Source organism: Erinaceus europaeus, chromosome 17, assembly GCF_950295315.1.
Source record: "Erinaceus europaeus chromosome 17, mEriEur2.1, whole genome shotgun sequence".
NCBI lineage: Eukaryota > Metazoa > Chordata > Mammalia > Eulipotyphla > Erinaceidae > Erinaceus > Erinaceus europaeus.
In genome coordinates, this window is record NC_080178.1 from 58,660,105 (window position 1) to 58,680,856 (window position 20,752).

The 20,752-nt window shown below is 41.2% G+C and overlaps 1 protein-coding gene across 3 annotated transcripts in view; it reads left to right on the forward strand.

The window, feature by feature from the left end:
- Window positions 1-6,980: 6,980 nt before the first annotated feature.
- The window catches only part of PCF11 (PCF11 cleavage and polyadenylation factor subunit), a 29,092-nt gene continuing 15,320 nt past the window's right edge, over window positions 6,981-20,752 (forward strand). The window contains exons 1-8 of one of the 3 annotated variants that reach the window (XM_007537500.2): window positions 6,981-7,568; window positions 11,132-11,257; window positions 12,926-13,114; window positions 13,441-13,635; window positions 15,123-16,240; window positions 17,374-17,554; window positions 17,657-18,140; window positions 18,650-20,208. In XM_007537500.2, coding sequence (XP_007537562.1) covers window positions 7,377-7,568; window positions 11,132-11,257; window positions 12,926-13,114; window positions 13,441-13,635; window positions 15,123-16,240; window positions 17,374-17,554; window positions 17,657-18,140; window positions 18,650-20,208 — 4,044 coding nt within the window. In that variant the 5' untranslated portion in view covers window positions 6,981-7,376. The remainder of the gene's footprint in view (window positions 7,569-11,131; window positions 11,258-12,925; window positions 13,115-13,440; window positions 13,636-15,122; window positions 16,241-17,373; window positions 17,555-17,656; window positions 18,141-18,649; window positions 20,209-20,752) is intronic. The other 2 variants (XM_007537501.2, XM_060176749.1) reach the window with 2 other exon arrangements.

Below are 20,752 nucleotides of genomic sequence, written 5' to 3' on the forward strand. Positions count from 1 at the left end.
GAAAAAGGAACTGATTTCTGGATTTCAATTTCTTCTAACTTAGTGTTTGCATAGAGGAATGCCACTGACTTTTGAATGTTAATTTTATAGCCTGACACCTTACTGTATTGCCTGATGATTTCCAAAAACTTCTTGCTGGATTCCTTAGGTTTTTCCATGTATACTATCATGTCATCTGCAAATAAGGAGAGTTTGACTTCTTCTCTTCCAATCTGTATGCCTTTAATTCCTTGCTCCTGCCTGATTGCTATGGCAAGAACTTCCAACACTATGTTGAATAGTAATGGTGATAGTGGGCAGCCCTGTCTAGTACCTGATTTGAGTGGAAATGCTTCCAGTTTTTCACCATTGAGTATGATGTTGGCTGTAGGTTTGCTATATATAGACTCCACTATCTTCAGGAATTTTCCATCTATTCCCGTTTTTTGTAGTGTTTTGATCATAAAGGGATGTTGTATTTTGTCAAAGGCTTTCTCTGTATCTATTGATATGACCATGTGGTTTTTGGTCTTGCTTTTGTTGATGTGGTGGATCACATTGATTGATTTACATATATTAAACCAACCTTGCATGCCTGGGATAAACTCCACTTGGTCATGATGAACAATTTTTTTGATATACTGCTGTATCCGGTTGGCTAGAATTTTGTTCAATATTTTGGCATCTATGTTCATCAGAGATATTGGTCTGTAGTTTTCTTTTTTGGTTGTGTCCCTGTCTGCTTTTGGTATCAGGGTGATGTTGGCTTCATAGAAGCTGGCAGGGAGTATTCCAGTGTCTTCAATCTTCTGGAAGACTTTTAAAAGTAGAGGTATTAGTTCTTCTTTGAAAGTTTTGTAGAATTCATTTGTAAAACCATCTGGTCCAGGACTTTTATTTTTGGGAAGATTTTTGATAACTGTTTCAATTTCATTAGCTGTGATGGGCCTGTTCATGTTATCCACTTCCTCTTGACTTAATTTTGGAAGTTGGTAGGTATCTAGGAAATCATTCATTTCTTCCAGGTTCTCTAGCTTGGTGGCATATAGTTGTTCACAGAAGCCTCGCATGATATATTGAATTTCTGCAGTGTCTGTTGTGATATCTCCTCTTTCATTTACTATCCGATTTATTTGGGTCTTCTCCCTTTTTTGTTTTGTGAGTCTGGCTAAAGGTTTGTCGATTTTGTTTACTCTTTCGAAGAACCAACATTTACTTTCGCTGATCTTTTGTATGGTTTTCCTATTCTCAATGTTATTTATTTCTGCCCTAACTTTAGTAATTTCTGTCCTTCTGGTTGCTTTAGGATTCCTTTGTTGTTCTTCTTCTAGGTCTTTGAGATGTGCAATCAGGCTGTTTATTTGTGCCTCTTCTTGTTCCTAATGTGTGCTTGTATAGCTATGAACTTCCCTCTTAGGACTGCTTTAGTTGTGTCCCAAAGATTTTGATAGTTTGTGTCTTCATTTTCATTGAACTCTCGAAACATTTTGATTTCTTCCTTGATTTCCTCTTTGACCCAGAAGTTGTTAAGAAGTGTACTGTTGAGCTTCCACATTTTGGGACTGTTACTAATCTTTTGTTGATTGTTAAGTGTTAGTTTAATTCCACTGTGGTCTGAGAAGATGCTTGGGATGATTTCAGTGCTCTTGAATAGGCTGATGCTGTCTTTGTGGCCTATCATATGGTCTATCCTTGAGAATGATCCATGTGGATTTGAGTAAAATGTGTATTCCAGTTTCTTGGGATGAATGACTCTGAAAATGTCCAATAGTTCTAGTTTATCTATCTCTTCATTTACCTCCCTTATGTCTTTACTGATTTTCTTCCTGGATGATCTGTCAAGTTGAGATAATGGAGTGTTGAAGTCCCCTACTATGACTGTGTTACTGTTAATATATTGCTGTAGCTCTTTCAGTAGAAGTTTGATGTATTTAGATGGCTTCTCATTGGGTGCATAGATATTAATAATTGTTAAGTCCTCTTGATTGACTGATCCTCTGAGCATTAAGTAGTGTCCATTCCTATCTTTTTTAATCTTATCTATTTTAAAGTCTATCATGTCAGATATGAGAATAGCTGTTCCTGCCGTTTTTTGTGAGCCATTGGCTTGAATGATAGTTTTCCATCCTTTCACTTTAAGTCTGTGTTTGTCTTGTTGAGTTAGGTGAGTTTCCTGTAGACAACATATTGTTGGGTTGTGTTTTCTGATCCATCTTCCACTCTGTGTCTTTTAATAGGTGAATTCAGGCCATTGACATTTATTGATATCAAAGATTGAAGATATTTTAATGCCATTCTTGAAGAATTTTAGAGTGTTTTGATATATGTCCTATTTGTGGTGGTCTGGTTGTTTATAGGAGACCTTTCAGAACTTCTTTCAGGGCAGGCTTGGTGATGGTTGCTTCCTTCAACTGTTGCTTGTCTGAGAAGGTTTTGATGCTTCCATCTAGTCTGAATGACAATCTAGCAGGATATAGTATTCTTGGCTGAAAGCCTTTCTCATTGAGCACTCGATAGATATCTTGCCATTCTCTTCTGGCCTGTAGTGTTTGTATGGAGAAGTCTGCTGCTAATCTTATGGGTTTTCCTTTGTAGGTGACTCTTTGTTTTTCTCTTGCAGCCTTGAGGATCCTTTCTTTATCCTTATTCCCTTCCATTCTAAGTATGACATGTCTTGGTGTCTTTAGGTCTGGGTTAATTCTGTTTGGGACCCTCTGGGCTTCTTGAATCTTTATGTCTTTGGTGTTGTCTAGACTAGAGAAATTTTCAGCTATTATGGCCTGGAGAATGCTTTCTTCCTCCCCTTCTCTTTCTTCCTCTGGTAAGCCAATAATGCGTATATTGTTTCTTTTGAAGTCATCCCATAAGACTCTGTTGTTGTTTTCAGCATCTCTTAATCTCTTTTTGAGATCTCTTACTTCTTTTTTAGTTGTCTCTAATTCATCCTCAATCTTGCTAATTCTGTCTTCAGCCTCATAGATTCTATTCTCTCTGCCCTCTACTGCTTTCTGGAGTTCATCTATTTTGTTGCCCTGCTCTGATACTGTTTTGGCTTGTTCAGCTAGTTGCCTTCTTAGCTCAGCAATTTCAGCTTTCAGCTCTCTAATAACCATGAGATTATTAGAATTATCTTCCATATTCTCATTTGTTGTTCCTGCATTTCTGATTACAATTTTTTCAAATTCTTTACTCACTCCTGTGATTATTTCCTTAGCTAATGTTTGGATATTGAACTCGTTGTTTTGTGCTTCACCCTCTGGAGGACTTTTAGCTGGACTCTTGTCTTGGTTCGAGTCTCCAATATTTTTTCTTGTTGTTTTAACCATTTTATGTATTGTTATGAGTTCCCTTTATCAGTACTTTTCAAATTATTGATCACTATTGCCTGGATTGACTTGTGTCTAAGTAATTTAATTAAAGGGTTTACCATGGTGGAAGTTAACAGTTTTTTTTCAATCCCTGAGTTGGAGCTCAGTGGTGTAAAAGCCTCTTTTTTTTCTTCCCTGTAGGCTATGGGTGCCTGAGGGCTTTTAAACTATCAATAGGCTTCTTAGCTTAATCACTGACTCCTGACCAAGAGATAAAGCAGAGTGTGGCAGAGATAATCCAGGGGTTATGCAAAGAGACTTTCACAGCCCCTCAGCTATGCCAAGGAGGTATAGGTCTTCTCCTGAGTTTCCCGGTTAGATCTCTGTCCCCTGGTGTCCCTCCCTGTTGCTGCTCCAGATTCTGAGGGTATTAGCAATGGAGACTCAGAGTTGCACTTGGTGAGTCTCTGGGGAGTCCTTTCCTCCCTTCAGCTGTCCCCTTGTTGTGGAGCAGACTGGAGGTGGTGTCTCCACTGATAAACTGCTGAATGTTAGCAGTCACTTAATCTCTCCTTAGGCCCCTCTCTCCTCTCTGTCACCAGCCACACGTGTTTGTACTCACGGGTGATTTACTGGGTTCCTGTGGTCATTCTAGTCCTGTCTTGTTTCGGTCCGGGTGGTCTCCTTTGGTATTCCTAGTTGATCTGGGAGAGGAGAGGAGAGGAGAGAAAGCGATCTGCTGCTTGTAGCTCCGCCTCCGTAAGTCTGATCTCTTTCTTTCTTTCTTCCTTCCTTTCTTTCTTTCTTTCTTTCCTTTTCTTCCTTTCTTTCTTTTTCCCTCCCATCACTCTATTTTTCCCTCTGAACCACCTATCTTCCTTCCTTCCTCCAGGGTTATCACTGGAGCTCCATGCCCACATGACAGCACTTCTATTCATGGTGGTATCTTTCTTTCCTTTTTAATTTTTATATTCATTTATTACCAGAGCAGTATGGTTCCGTAGCCCTCATGTCCACCTGGTCGATTCCAAATTATACTCCTCCATGAGGATAATTTCTGGAACCATCCGTTCCACCCCGGTTCCATGGCTGCCAGTTCTTAGCAACATCGCCCCGCCAGATATTCGTCCGGATGCGGCATCATCTAAGTTCATTTCCCGCGTCTACGCTCGACCGGACCTGCCAATATACGCGGATATCTTCGCCCACCCTGTCCAACGCTTGACATCTCATCACCCAATCTGGTCCCCTACGCCTACACTGAACTTCTCTGTTCCAGTCTCTTGGAAACAGAGTTGGCAGTCAGCTGAGGTAAAGAACAAACACCTCATCACAGACCCCTGCAAGTGTCAACCCGGCTTTGACCTAGCACATTATGATTGGGCCCTCCTCAATCGCTGTCGAACAGGCCATGGCCGGTGTGCCGCTATGTTCCATCGCTGGGGAGCCAGAGGCGACCCGAACTGCCCCTGCGGCTACAGACAGACTATGACCCACATAGTCAACGACTGCCACCTCTCCAGATTCAAAGGAGGTCTCGAAACTTTACATCAGGCTCAACCTGACGCTGTTGACTGGCTACGGAAGAAGGGCAAATGCTAGAAGAAGAACCAGAGCACTGTTCAGCCCTGCCTTATGGTGGTTCAGGGGCTTGACCCTGGGACATTGGATCCTCAGGCATGAGAGTCTCTTTGCATAACTATTATGCTATCTACCCCTGCCTTTTCTTTTCTTTTCTTTTCTTTTTTTGTTTTTGTTTTATATTTATTTATATTATTATTATTATTATTTTACCAGAGCACTGCTCAGCTCTGGCTTATGGTGGTGGTGGTGCAGGGGGTTGAACCAGGGACTGTGGAGCCTCAGGCATGACAGTCTCTTTGCATAACCATTATGCTATCTATCCCACCCTCTTCTTTTTTTATTCCTTCTTTCTCTCTTCCCTTTCTTTCTTTTATAAAGGATGAGAGACAGAGATGATAGATAGATAGATAGATAGATAGATGAGAGAGAGAGAGAGTGTGTGAGTGAAAAGAGATATCTGCAGCAGTGCCACCACCTGCGGGTGTAAAGGTAGGGGATGGAGTTGATTGGGAGAACTGTTTAGCTGGTAGAGCACAGGACTTGCATGCCTGAGGTTCCTGGTTCCATACCAGTGCTCAGACTATTTTAATCTGGCCATTTCCCTCCAAAAAACTGAAACTTTTAAAAGTTCCTCAATTGGGGCCGGGTGGTAGCACAACTGGATGAGCGCGTGTTACAATGCGCAAGGACCCGACTGGAGACCCAGGTCCCCACCTGCAGGGTGAAAGCTTTGTGAAGCAGTGTTGCAGGTGTCTCTCTGTCTCCCTCTCCATCACCCCCTTGCTTCTCGATTTCTGACTGTCTTTATACAATAAATAAAGGTAACGTTCTTTGATTTTAATTGTGTCTATTACATCGAAGTACTAACAATGGTTTGGAAAATGAGAGTAATACCTATTCAACATTCCTTTCATTCAAATGAGAAGACAGGCTCTCCTCCAGACTTTTCATTCATGTGATCACGTAAACAAGAAGTGGAAAATATATTGTTAAAACAATCTTACTGTGCATTTTGTGAGCAGGTCATGATATATTGTGCCATAGTAACACTTGGAAAAAGACCAAGAAAAGACATGAACTTGTTACTCTATATGTAATTAAGGAATGGCTTCACTTGTCTCTCAAGATAGTTTCACAAAGTACCTCTGCAAAAGCATGTAGCTTGAGGAAGAAAACAGTGAAGCATTTTTTTTTTTGGGGGGGGGGATAATAATTTTTTAAAAAATCTGACATTTAGGTTACTACGTCTAGTCAGTGGGGGGGAAATCTTTTTAGCTGACTGTGTTATGCTACAGCTCCATTTTTTCCAAACACATGTTTTGTGTTTGGAAAGCATCACGGCCAATCTTTATATAGAATTTTATAAGCCTCGAAAGAGCTTTACTAGTAAAAAACAAACAAACAAACATATGGGCTTCTTCTGTGAGCCCCTTGATCGTGCAGAAGAGCAAGAGGCTATGGAGTGGTGGTTGGGTGCATGTTGTGAGAACCTTTCCTAGAGTTCAGAGAGGTCTCCCCCAAATCCTCAGGGGAGAGCCTCCAAGTGAAGGCATTTTCCCATGGACTCAATCAAGAAAGCCAGATTCGTTGTTTTTGTTTTTGAATAGGAAAAGCCCCAAGTGGTTGACCACACTCTGGCGCCCCTCAGCCCTCGGGGTTTCAGTTCCGGGAGGGACGGTCGCCCCGCGGCTCGCCCCGCCCAGGCTCCCGGGAGCACCTGGGACGCGACAGGCGACAGCAGGGAGAAGGGGCGGTCAGAGCATCTGTTTCCCCTCTTCCCATTGGCCGTCGGGGAAGACGGGCGGGACACGATGGACGGGGTCTCTGAATGGCTGGCGGGCCTCAGGGGGCGGGACTAAGAGGGCCGACGGAGCTCTCCACTCAAACGGGTTGGGTAGAGTCTCGGGGACCGCCTCCCCCAGACCCACCGACCTCCCTGAGTGGGTTGTTATGGTGACAAATGACCGAACAGCCCCTTATGAATCGACCAATGGGAAGAGCCGTCGCTCCCCAGCGCCCCTCCGCGCGGTGGGTGTTGCTAAAGGCCGGGGCGCGCCCGGAGAGGAAGGCGGAGCCAGGGCGGCCTGCGGAAGGGTGGGGCGGCTCTGTGACGTGACCGGGCGAGCCAATAACGCCCGGCGCTGTCAACGGCCCCGCCCTTTACCGCACCTCTCCCCTCCCCTGGCTCATTTCGCACGACGCAGCGGTTGGAAGCACAGACATTTTCGGAGCTGGAGTCGCCGCCGCCGCCGCCGCCATTTTGTATCGGTGGAGAAAGCAGCTTGTGTGGCGGCTGGACGCGGACGGCGATCCCCCGGGAGGCGGCGGCGTCTCGTCCCCGAGCTTCTCCCTGTGTCGTCCCCTCACTCCCCTCCGCGGTCAGCATGTGGTGAGGCCGGCGCCGCGAGCGAGCCGGAGCGAGGAAGAGGAGTCGGCAGGGAGGCGGGGTGCCGAGAGCGGCTGGAGCTTCGGCGGCGGCGGGCCTCGGAGGGGGGCCGCGGCGCAATGTCAGAGCAGACGCCGGCCGAGGCCGGGCCTGCGGGGGCCCGGGAGGACGCCTGTCGGGATTATCAGTCGTCCCTGGAAGACCTGACCTTCAATAGCAAACCGCACATCAATATGCTGACCATTCTAGCCGAGGAGAACCTGCCCTTCGCCAAGGAGATCGTCACTCTCATCGAGGCCCAAACCGCCAAGGTTTTTATACACCCCGCAGCCTATTCTTCTCATACTCCCTGTTGTTAGGGTCAGCCTCACCCCAGGTCTCGCTTCCATCCAAAGGGGCCCAAGTGCTCGTCTTCGGCCCCCACCCCCACCCCCGCCCCGTCCGGCTTCGGGCTCGGAGCGGGGCCCCTCGGGCGCAGGGAGCGGGGAGGATGGAGGGTGGAGGCTCACTTCCGCTCCCCGGCGCCCCGTTCGTGTCCCCGCAGCTGCCGCCCCGACACACACGCTTTGTAGCGAGCCCGGGGGGGCACTCCGAGGCAGTTGGGGGTGCGGGGGAGCCCTAGTGGAAGCCATCGGAGCCCCCTGGGAAGGCGGGGAGGGAGGGCCCCCCCAGGACCCTGTTGCAGGGCGATTGTGCTCCGCGGGTCGGAAGGAGGCGAAGGGGGACCTGGGACCTGGGAGCGAGCGGCGGGCGGGACTCGGGACGCGTCCCGAGTGGAGCAGCGGCCTGTTAGGAGCCCAACATGGCGCCCGACAAGCACATGATGCGAAAGGGAAGAGAGAGGAGACTCCACTCCCTGCCAGCCGGGCAGCTGCTCGCACCCGTCACCCCGTGTGGGGTGGGGGCGGCCCGAGGAAACTCCCCTTCCCCTGTCCGAGGGCGTACTGTGCCCCCCAAACACGGAAAAGTGGGTGCGAGGGTGGGGGGTGGGTGGAGCGGGGGCAAGATTTTAATCCAACCTGTAGGCGGAGAGCTGACCCTCTGGGTGATAAGTACTGTAGGGTTTTATTTTTTCCTTTCTGTAAAGTTCAGATCCTCCTCCTCCTCCTCCTCCTCCTCCTCCTCTTTTTTTCCTCCCTTCCTTCACAGTGGAGCAGTGCTTTGCTTCCCCCTTGACAGCAGTGGTCTTCTGCCACCCTATTCTGTAGATTCATGTGGGAGCGATATTGTCACTTAAGTCAAGTTACTGTTAAACTTAGTTACAAATGATGAGTTCTGATAGCTTCCCAGCACTACGTTTTAAGTTATTTTTCAAGCTTGTACTTATGGTTTAGTTTTTTTCTAGTTGTTAGTGAATGAAAGAAATGATCCGGATGAGCCTCCTATTAGCAGAGTGAACCCCTTTTAAAAGGCCACTTTAACAACAACCACCAATATTGTCTAGAGGCGGTTTCTGTCTAGTGTAAAACTGAGTGGTCTGACTTAATAAATGGTTTTGAAATGTGTGACTGGTATTATAAAATTTGTGAATAAAACATATAAAATATGTACTTGTCTTTTTTATTTACCTCTGTAAGGTGTAGAATATGTTTCCAAGACTTATTTTTATCTATGTGGTTGTGTGTTTTAAACAAAAGTCTTTAAGTGACTTGGGTTCATTCTTTAGGTTCCATCCACTCTTTTGGGTAAATCTGTACACAAGATACACGGTTTCAGGTGGTCCTTTCCTACTTTAAGAGGACAAAATAGGGGGTTTTTTATTTGTTTTCTAAGGGCCCAACAAGGTTGTTATGCTCAGTCTGACAGCTAAAATAAATTTTCATTCATTTTTTTCTTTCCTATGAAGGTGTTTACAACAGCCTTTTTTAGAGTATGAAGTTTTAAAAGGAAACATTTTCCTTATGCTCAACATTTTTTTTATTGATACAAGAAAACAAACGTGTCTGCTGTTTGCCTTGTTGGACGTTTAACTTTTAAAAAATTGTACTTGGTTTATAATTTTTTTTTTATTCCCTGCTATGTTGGGGACTACTAATGTTCCATAAAGCCTAATAATTAGTAGCTCAGGTTTTCAAAAGGACACTTTCCATATAATTTTTTTAATGAATCCAGAAGACATTCAAGAAGTGTAATCTAAATATAATGACCACATTAAAACTTGTATTTGTGTATGGCTACACAGTGGTGAAACGAGGTAAACTGTTTCCTGATAAGGCCTTTTTTTTTTTTCTCTCTCTCACAGATTTCCTGGTTATTTTTGTAAAGCCAGGCTGAGGAAAAGATGTAAAAGTCACTTGGGGAAAATAACTAAATCGAGGGTGGGGGAGGGATTTTCTGTCATTTCTTAGCAAACTCTTGATTTTGTTTATGGAGGTGAATGTTCTGTGTCCTTATTCTCTAGCCTCTCAGCATTATATAAACTTAGGAATTCACATCTGATTTGACTCCTCCCATCATGAGGTAGTTGTGGGGAAGTTACATGTAAGGATTCACTTGTACGGTGAAAAATTAGTTGACTGAACAGATTGGTTTGAAAGAGTCTTAATATTCAAAATTCAAGTGGCTAAAAAGGCATAACACATGACCTGGTGAGGTACACAGCAGTAAAGCACTTGACATGTTGGTACTTAGTCTACCCACATGCAATGGCCTTGCAAACCCTTTTTTATTAGTACCTTAAAAGAAAATTTTCATACTGAGTTATTCAGAAGTTTTCTTAGCCTACTTAGATTGTAGTGGTATTGATCAGAAGCAAGAGCATTTCCACACACTTGTATGGGCAAAAGTGACATTGTGAACTGTGAACCTACCCTGGCTATCCAGGTAGCTATGGGTAAACGTTCCTATACACATGGGGTGGGTAAATTGGGATAAGTTATTTGTGTGTGTGTGTGTGTGTGTGTGTGTGTGAGAGTGGTTTTTTTTTTTTTTTTAATATATATATATATATATATATATAATCTTGGGTGCTCCTATGGAGTCAACAGTTTAAATCGTGTCATAGTGCTCCTCAAGTCTGTGAACCTGCTGGTGCTTTCTGGAAACTTGCTATGCCTTCTAAAAGCCAGAGATGGGTAGGCATTGCAGTTGAACTGGGGCAACAGCATTGCTATGGAAAGGGCTACTTGTATCAGCATCACCACACTGACACTGTACAAATCTAGAATCTCTGGTTTGTGCATGTGTGGGGGGGGAAATTTCGACGGAGAGTCCATGCTGGTGAAGAAAATCTTCAGGACAAATCCTGGTTTCCAGAGTCAAGTACAACCTGACTAAAGTGACTCAACGGCTGCTCCATCCAGTTTTTCTTGTATCAGAAACGACTTGCACCTTCCTGCATGTTGATGTGCAAGTTTAAAAGCCTCTTTTTTCTCTTTCCCTTTTTTTCCCCCCTGCCATTTCATATGTGAAGTTTACTTCTTTGTTCATTGGGGTGTAGAGAGTACCAAACAATTTTAACGTATCACATCTTTGTAGATTTTAACATATAAAATGCTTGTGGGAATTAGGTTTCTGCAGAAAACTTCATTGAGTCTAGACACAACATTGGAAGTTAATTTGTCTCACAAAACTTAAAACACTTTTACAGAAAATTATCTCCTATTTTTGGGTCACTTACTTAAGGTTTTCATGTAAACATGAAATTCAATTAAGTGTTTAAATGGTAATTTTTTTTCCTAACTCCAAGCTTATTTTGTATGCTCCACTAAAGATTATAAGATATGAGAACTTGAACACTTCCAAAAATTAATTTTCAAAAGTAGTATCAACAAAATATATAGAGGTCTGTATTGTAGGTTTAAAAACTCAATTTTAAAAGTAATTTTTTGGTGAGAATTCATTATACTAAACTTATCAGTTTCTTTTTATTTAGGCTCCTTCCTCAGAGAAGCTTCCTGTTATGTACCTTATGGATTCTATTGTGAAAAACGTTGGAAGAGAGTATCTCACTGCCTTTACTAAAAATCTAGTTGCAACATTTATTTGTGTGTTTGAAAAGGTATATATGCATTTAGACACATTTGAATTTTTAGAAACTGCTGCTGATTAAATAAATACTTGCCTTTGTGTTGGGTTTTCTTGGGTGGCAAAATGTTTTGTCCTCTTGGACATTTGTTTAGCATCATGCTAAAATCAGTGTCTCAAAGTTTTAAAGTGGATTCTAGGAATTTTAACACTATCCAAAAATAGATGGATTTGCTTTTAGGATTTCTGATTTATTTGAATATCTGTTCTATCATTAAAATGTAGGTTACAAGACTTGAAGCTGTCAAAGTACTTCAAAATTTCATTGTTTAGTTTTGTGTTAGGATGTTGACTATTATCTGGAAAAAAAGTTAACAATCCTCTAGTATGTTCCAATTTGTGATTGATGACTGAAACTTTATGATTCTCCCAAGTCCCTGAAAGTATTTTCCTTTTGTTACTTAAGTCACTTGACTTTTTATTTGGAAATGCTTTCTTTTCCTCTCATATTTTTAGAAGGTTTAGAGGCAAAGCTTTTTTTTTTTTTTTTTTTTTTTTTAACCTGGAGTTAGTAAATTCCTTCCAGGATGACGTTTTATTTGGTAGTTTGGCTGATGCAACATTATGTTGAAGAGGCGATGGGATTTGCTGAAGTGGCTTCCTATCGGACCTTTTTGTTTCTTAAATCCCTGAGCAAAAAGACACTTGTAAGATAGAATTAAAGATTTCCCTAACTAAATGTTTAGGACTAGAGTTTTTGTATTTTAGTGAATTCACCTGTTGTGTTTGGAGGAATTCCTAACGATTGTTAGACTTTGAGAATTGGGATTATTTTTAAGAACTTTAGTCAGTATCAGATTTTACTTATGAGAGCAGAAAATTCAGTTGCTATTTTTAGTGATTTTTTTTGGTCCCACTTGGTTCTTCCAGAAAAGAAATACTGCTAAGTAAGTATATACGGAAGACATCTGGAAAGCTATATTTCAAATTGTATGAAGGAGATTGTTAATCATGCACTGTAGCTTTTAACTCCTTGAAGCTGTAGTTTGAGAAATTGGCTTTGCATTTAGGAGTTGAGTTAATTCAGTCTCTTAGTTGCAACATGTTCAAATTCAGTTGGGTATTTGATAGGAATACTTTGGAGAATTCTTGTGGGCCTTGTCTAAAGACTTGAATTTAGTTTAGACTTTACTAAAAAATTAAAAACCTAACTCAACTTTCCCAATAATTAGGTTCTTTGATGGCTAATTTTAAAAGTACTACTATTCTGCTCTTTATAAGCATGAGTCAATAAACTATAAATCTCACTAGAAACATTTTGTGAATTTCAGTTAAGGTGGTTTCTGTACCACATTGTAACTTTGTTACTACCATATATATGGTAATATATTTTTTTAATCTAAGCCATCAGATGAACTATTGTCTAATACTTTTATATTTTATCAAGTCAAATTTGTTAATATTTTATACCTTAAATTTTTACAGTTCATTTTCATGAAGAGTAGTGGATAATTTTCCAGTTTTTTTGAGTAAACTTTCTTGGTTACACTGCCAAATACACCTTTAAATTGTTACTATTGTATTTATGTATACTTGAGCAGTGTAAACATGTGAAGTAGAATAGATTTGTGAGGTTTTGTACTTAATATATAAAACATCCTATAGTAGCTTAACAAGCCATAGAATTATTCTGTTGTTTTAGGTGGATGAAAATACTAGAAAAAGTTTATTTAAATTACGTTCTACATGGGATGAAATATTCCCATTGAAGAAGCTTTATGCCCTGGATGTCAGAGTCAATTCATTAGATCCTGCTTGGCCTATTAAACCTCTACCCCCCAATGTGAATACATCCAGCATCCATGTGAACCCTAAATTTTTAAATAAATCGGTAAGTTTTACTATGATTTGTATATAGTGAGTACTTTCAAGTATCAGATTTCCACTTAATTTTTTTTTTGGTCATGAAATATCTAGAATAACTTGTGTTGAACCATTTTTTTATAAAAGACTAACCTCTGATTTACTTTCTCTACTTGTTGAAGTATTAATTCTAGTATACTATGTTGCTATTTAGCTGGGGGGGGGAATGTGTGCTTTAAACAGGACTGACAAGATTATGTATAATGTTTATTAGGAAATAAGCTTGCTATTTTTTAGTTCCCCTGTTTTGTTTTTAAAAGCTATGCTTTTTTAACAAATTATTTTTTCTTATAGCCTGAAGAGCCTTCAACACCTGGCACAGTGGTCAGTTCTCCTGGCATCGCCACTCCTCCAGTTGTCCCTGATATACAAAAGAATCTTACTCAAGAACAACTAATCAGGCAGCAGTTACTGGCAAAGCAAAAACAGCTGTTAGAACTTCAGCAGAAAAAGCTGGAACTTGAGCTGGAGCAAGCTAAGGCACAGCTGGTAAGTAGAGGAAATTTGTCATTTTAAATAACTTCTGATAAAGAATTATTTTGCATTTGTATTAATATGACATTTTTAATAAATATTTTTCATTTGCAAATTGTGATGTATTAGCCAAAATTTTGTAGTCTTAAGATTCTTTGACATACTCTTAGATTATAATTTAATATATAGCACCTTAGCTTTGTTAATGATTTTAATGTGTATTAGTGGCAAGATGGTAGGTGTGTTGTAGTGAATTGTTTTATATTGTCTTTAATGTTCTATGAGGCGGTAGAAGGCAGAACATTTAAGTTCATTATCAATGCCACTTTGGGAGGAATTAAATTTTATATGAAATCTTAGTAATATGACCTTTTGACCGAGTGATTTAATAGTTTCTTAGTAGCAGTTAAACAAGTTTATTTATCTATTTATTTATTTTAACTACTGACAAAGATGGGAGGAGAGAGAGAACCAGACATCACTCTGGTACATGTGCTGCCAGTGACCGAACTTGGGACCTCATGCTTGAGAGTCCAGTGCCTTACCTACTGCACCATCTCCCAGACCATACAGTCAGACTTTGTATACCGAATAAGTAGGAAAATGAGCAGTATTAATTTTAGTCTAGATATCGTATTCTTAACACCCAAAATAAAAGACTAGTAAGTAACAAGCTGTATTAAGTACGCAAGCTTTCTCTTCCTTGCAGCATGCAGGGATAACTGTATTTGTTGAATGAATAAAGTACTATTTTTGACTTTTCTATCTGTGTTCTTTGATTTTCAATGTATGTTTTTGCTGCCAGGACTTCGCTGTTGCTTCACTCTTGCGTGATTCCACTGTTGCTGGTGGAGTTTCTTTTTTCTTTCTCTTATTTCCTTCCTTCCTGCTTGCTTGCTCTCTTTCTCTGTTTCTCTTTCTTTTCTGCATTCTCTCTTCCTCCCATTCTTTTTTTCTTTTTTTTTTTTTTACATATATTTGTTTTCCCTTTTGTCGTTCTTTTATTGTTGTTGTAGTTATTGATGTTGCCGTTGTTAGATAGGACAGAGAGAAATGGAGAGAGGAAGGGAAGACAGAGAGGAGGAAAGACCTGCAGATCTGCTTCACCACCTGTGAAGCGACTCCCCTGCAGGTGGGGAGCCGGGGGCTCGAACTGGGATCTGTACACTGGTACACTGGTCCTTGCGCTTTGCAACATGTGCTTAACCCGCTACGCTACCGCCCGACTCCCTCTTCCTTCTTTTCTTTTTCTTTTTTTCTTAGATAGGGTGGGGTTGGAGTAGAAATCAGAGAGGAGGAGATATGACACAGCAGTGCTCTACCCACTTGTGAAACTTTCTGTTTACGGGATGCTTGCATGTCATGAGTTTGAACCTGGGCCCTTATTCCAGACCCTTTCTACGAGTAAGATATCTCCTGGCCCTCTGATCGTTAATTTTTTGATAAATGAACTGCAGGTTTCATGATAATCTGATAAATGTTCAGTTTATTTTGTATTTCAGGCAGTATCACTCAGTGTTCAGCAGGAGGCATCCACCTTGGGTCCTGGCTCTGCACCATCCAAATTACATGTTTCACAAATTCCACCTATGGCATTAAAAAGCCACCATCAGGTTCCTGTGCAACCTGAGAAAAACCGTCCTGGCCAATCCTTACAAATTCAGGATTTGAAAGGAACTAACCGGGATCCCCGTCTGAATAGAATGAGTCAGCATTCTTCTCATGGGAAAGAGCAAAGTCACAGAAAGGATTTCTTAATGAACGCACTGAACCAATCTGATAATAAGACAAGTAAAACGGTACCCTCTGAAAAACCAAATTCATCTAAGCAAGAAAAATGTAAATCAGGCGAAAAAATACCCAAGAAGGAACTTGACCAGTTAGAGTCTAAATCTAAATCTAAATCTAAATCACCATCACCTTTGAAAAACAAATTATCCCATACAAAAGACTTGAAATGTCAGGAATCTGAAAGTTCAAGGATGTCTGATATGAGTAAGAGAGATCCAAGATTAAAAAAACATTTTCAGGATAAGACTGATAACAAAGATGATGATGTAAAAGAAAAAAGAAAAACTGTAGAAAAAAAGGATAAGGATGAACACATGAAATCATCTGAACACAGACTGGTTGGAAGTAGAAATAAAATAATAAATGGTGTTGTACAAAAACAGGATACAGTAACAGAAGAATCAGAAAAACAGGGGACAAAACCAGGGAGATCAAGTACTAGAAAGCGGTCAAGATCACGATCACCCAAGTCTCGTTCACCAATTATACATTCTCCAAAGAGAAGAGATAGACGGTCACCCAAACGAAGGCAAAGGAGTATGTCTCCAACCTTGACACCAAAAGCTGGGAAGACTCGCCAATCAGGAATTAAACAGTCACACATGGAAGAGTTTCCTCTACCCTCCAGAGAAGAAAGAAATGCTAAGAGAAGCACTAAACAGGATGTTCGAGATCCGAGACGAATAAAAAAGACAGAAGAAGAACGACCACAAGAAATTGCAAGTCAGCATTCTACAAAGTCAGGCTCAGAACCAAAGGAAAATATAGAAAACTGGCCAAGTTCCAAATCTACCAAAAGATGGAAATCTGGTTGGGAAGAAAACAAAAGGTAGGATGCTCCTTTAAAAAAAAAAAAAATCAAGTTCTGGTCTGGTGAAGTAGCATACATAGATAATATGCAACTTTGCCGTGTGTACTACCCAGGTTTAAGTCTAGGCCCCACCACATCGAAAGATACTTTGGTGCTGTAGTCTTGTGTGTGTGTGTTTTTTTTTTTTTTTAAATATTTATCTATTCCCTTTTGTTGCCCTTGTTTTATTGTTGTAGTTATAACTGTTGTTGTTGTTGGATAGGACAGAGAAATGGAGAGGGGAGGGGAAGACAGAGAGGGGGAGAGAAAGATAGACACCTGCAGACCTGCTTCACCACCTGTGAAGCGACTCCCTTGCAGGTGGGGAGCCGGAGGCTCAAACCGGGTTCCTTGCGCTTCGCACCATGTGCACTTAACCCACTGCGCCACCGCCCGGCTCCTGCTATAGTCTCTTGTATTCTCCTTGCCTCTAGACTTTGCTCTGTTTGCCTTAAAAAAAAAAAAAAAAAATCAGGTTTCATACACATTTAAGTGTTCATTTAAAAGTTGGGAAATATATTTTTGGTGCTGTAATTAGTGCTTTAACATCATTTTTTAAAAATTTCTTTATTGGGGGATTAGTGTTTTACAGTCAACAGTAAATACAGTAGTTTGTACATGCATAACATTTCTCAGTTTTCCACGTAACAATACAATCCCTACTAGGTCCTCTGTCATCCTTTTCTAGGACCTGTACACTCTCCACTCACCCCAGAGTCTTTTATTTTGGTGTAATACATACACAACATTTATTTCTTATACCTGTGAGTTAAATGCCATTATTCATTTTACTGTACTTTAAAAAGTTAATTTACCTGAGACTGTATATTCAGAGCATTCAAGAAGCAGAAGTTATGTCTGACTTACCCCACTTCTTGTGCTGTTAACCATTTAATTTTGTGGTTGTGTATCTTCATCTTAACTTTTGAAAAGAATCCTTATAGCCTTAAATTTTTTTTTAAATTTCTTTATTGGGGAATTAATGTTTTACATTTGACAGTAAATACATATCTTGTACATGCATATAACACTTTCCAGTTTTCCATATACTTAAAGCCTTAAATATTTTTTTAAAAATTTTATGGTGTAACATACTGCTTTTATGATTACAGCTTACAACAGGGTGATGATCACAATAAACCTCCTCATCTAAGGCATAGGGAGAGCTGGTCAAGCACTAAAGGGATTTTGTCACCTCGCGCCCCAAAACAACAGCATCGATTAAGTGTAGATGCCAATCTTCAGATTCCTAAAGAGCTAACTCTTGCAAGCAAAAGAGAATTACTTCAAAAGGTAGTTACTGTGATCCCATGTGCAAATATCCTTTTAAACAATTTTTTAAGTAAGTACCTTTTATATTTAAAATTCTTAATTTTCTTTTATCACCCTATGCAGACGAGTGAACGTTTAGCATCTGGTGAAATTACACAGGATGAGTTCCTTGTTGTTGTACATCAAATTCGACAGCTTTTTCAGTATCAAGAAGGTAAACATAGATGCAGTGTACGGGATAGTCCTACAGAAGAAAATAAAGGTGGATTAAAAAAGAAACCTCTCTTATCTGATGCTGAATTAACCTACTATGAACATAAAGCAAAACTGAAAAGGACACAGGTTCAGCATTCATTTCCAAGACTTGATCTCTTAGATCCTGATATTTTTGACTACCCTTTGACTGATGCCTTGTTGTCTGGAATAGAATGTGAGCCATCCAAAAATAAACATGCAAATAGGAATAGTGGAGCACAGTTTGACAGAAAAGAACAATTTAGTGAAAGAGCAAGACGTCTTTCTCCTATATCTGGGAGTCGTACTTATGCTGAGAATCTTTCACCCCATGAGGGCCGGAGAAGACATGACGAGCAAGTCTCTGCTAAAGGTAGAAAAAGTTAAATCAGATTATGCCTATTGACTCACACAGCAGTGAAGGGAAAAATGAGCCAGCTAAGTGGGGATGGAGTTTTGTGACTATTAAGACTATTTTGTTTGTTCACTTTTCCTCCCCACCCCCCTCCAAAGGGACGGGAGCTAATGTTGATAAGGCTATGTCAGGTACTTTAGTAGGATCTTTACGTATGTGATCTAATTTACTACAACAACCCACTGAAATTATCTATTACCCCCATATTATACACAGGGAGTAAGACGAGAGGATAAATAACTTGCTCTCAAAGTCAGATAATAAGTTGACAGGATGGGACTTTTTTTTTTTTTTTACCTAGGCTTATCTGACTTTAGAGGGCATCTTCCAGGCTCTTGATGTGGTCTTTCTCTTTCGTCTAATAAAGTGAGATAGTTATGTATATTTTTTGAGAACCACGTAAATATAGGAAGAAAATGTGATGTAAATTCAGATTTAGGGAAATAACATATTTTTCTTTTTAAAAGGTGTTCGAGATGAGCAGAGATCGCCATTCAACGATCGTTTTCCCCTTAAGCGACCTAGATACGAAGATTCAGATAAACCTTTTGTAGATAGTCCAGCATCAAGATTTGCCGGCCTTGATACAAATCAACGACTTACAGCTTTGGCTGAAGATAGACCATTATTTGATGGACCTGGTAGGCCACCAGTAGGGAGAGATGGTCCAGCAAAGATGATTTTTGAAGGACCTAATAAATTAAGCCCTAGAATTGACGGACCTCCTGCACCAGGTTCTCTTAGGTTTGATGGGTCACCAGGACAAATGGGGGGAGGAGGCCCCTTGAGATTTGAAGGACCACAGGGCCAGTTAGGTGGGTGTCCTTTGAGATTTGAAGGTCCTCCAGGGCCAGTAGGAACACCTCTGAGGTTTGAGGGGCCAATTAGTCAAGCAGGTGGAGGTGGTTTTCGGTTTGAAGGTTCCCCTGGCATGAGGTTTGAGGGATCTCCAGGTTGTTTGCGATTTGAAGGGCCAGGGGGCCAACCTGTGGGTGGTCTCCGATTTGAGGGGCATCGGGGCCAGCCTGTGGGTGGTCTAAGGTTTGATGGACCTCATGGTCAGCCTGTGGGTGGACTTAGATTTGATAATCCCCGAGGTCAGCCTGTAGGAGGACTTCGATTTGAGGGGGGTCATGGTCCATCAGGGGCTGCATTGAGGTTTGATGGACCTCATGGTCCACCATCAGGTGGAATTAGATTTGAGGGCCCTTTGCTACAACAGGGAGTTGGAATGAGGTTTGAGGGCCCCCATGGTCAGTCAGTAACTGGTATTAGGTTTGAAGGACAGCATAATCAACTTGGTGGGAACCTTAGGTTTGAGGGTCCACATGGTCAACCAGGGGTTGGAATCAGATTTGAAGGACCTTTAGTCCAACAAGGAGGTGGAATGAGGTTTGAGGGTCCTGTGCCAGGAGGTGGTCTGCGAATTGAAGGGCCAATGGGTCAAGGTGGTCCAAGATTTGAAGGTTGTCATCCTTTAAGATTTGAAGGGCAGCCAGGTCAGCCATCGCTCTTGCCAAGATTTGATGGGTTACATGGACAGCCAGGTCCTAGATTTGAAAGAACTGGTCAGCCAGGTCCACAGAGATTTGATGGGCCTCCTGGACAGCAGGTACAACCAAGATTTGATGGTATACCTCAAAGATTTGATGGCCCGCAACACCAGCAAGCATCAAGGTTCGATATTCCTCTTGGTCTTCAAGGCGCACGGTTTGACAATCACCCTTCACAAAGACTTGAATCAGTAGCTTTCAATCAGACTGGTCCATATAATGATCCACCCGGTAATGCTTTTAATGCCCCATCCCAAGGACTACAGTTCCCAAGACCTGAACAAATGTTTGATTCACCTCAAGGACCAAATTTTAATGGACCACATGGTCCTGGAAACCAGAATTTTTCAAACCCCCTTAACAGAGCTTCTGGACACTATTTTGATGACAAGACTCTTCAAAGTTCTCAATTTGGAAACTTTGGCAATTTACCTGCCCCAATGACAGTAGGAAATCTTCAGGCACCTCAACAGGTAAATTTGTTGTCATTCTAGGGTTATGGTGTTTTTTATTTTTAATATTTACATTTTTTATTGTTATTGATGTCATTGTTGTTAGATAGGACAGAGAGAAATGGAGAGAGGATGGGAAGACAGGAAGAAAGACATCTGCAGACCTGCTATACCGCTTGTGAAGCGACACCCCCTGCAGGTGGGGAGCGGGGTGCTAGAACTGGGATCCTTACACCGGTCCTCACGCCGTGTGCACTTAACACACTGTGCTACCTCCAGGTTATGTTGTATGCAGATCTGAACCAGTTTTTTTTATTTCTAAGGCTTCAGGGGATAGTTTATTTTATAGACTGGAACGCTTTTAAGGTATTCTAAAACCCCATGTTATTGGGAAGTATTAGACTAGACTAAGATTTAGAATTTAAGTCAGATTTAGTTCTTCCAGGATCTGGAGAAATCTCTCAGTGTTAATGTCTCTGTCTACTCACACTCTGATGTTTCTCTCTTCAAAGTTGAGCTCTCAGGACTTCCTATATACCTTAATTTTACACAGTTTTCCATGTTT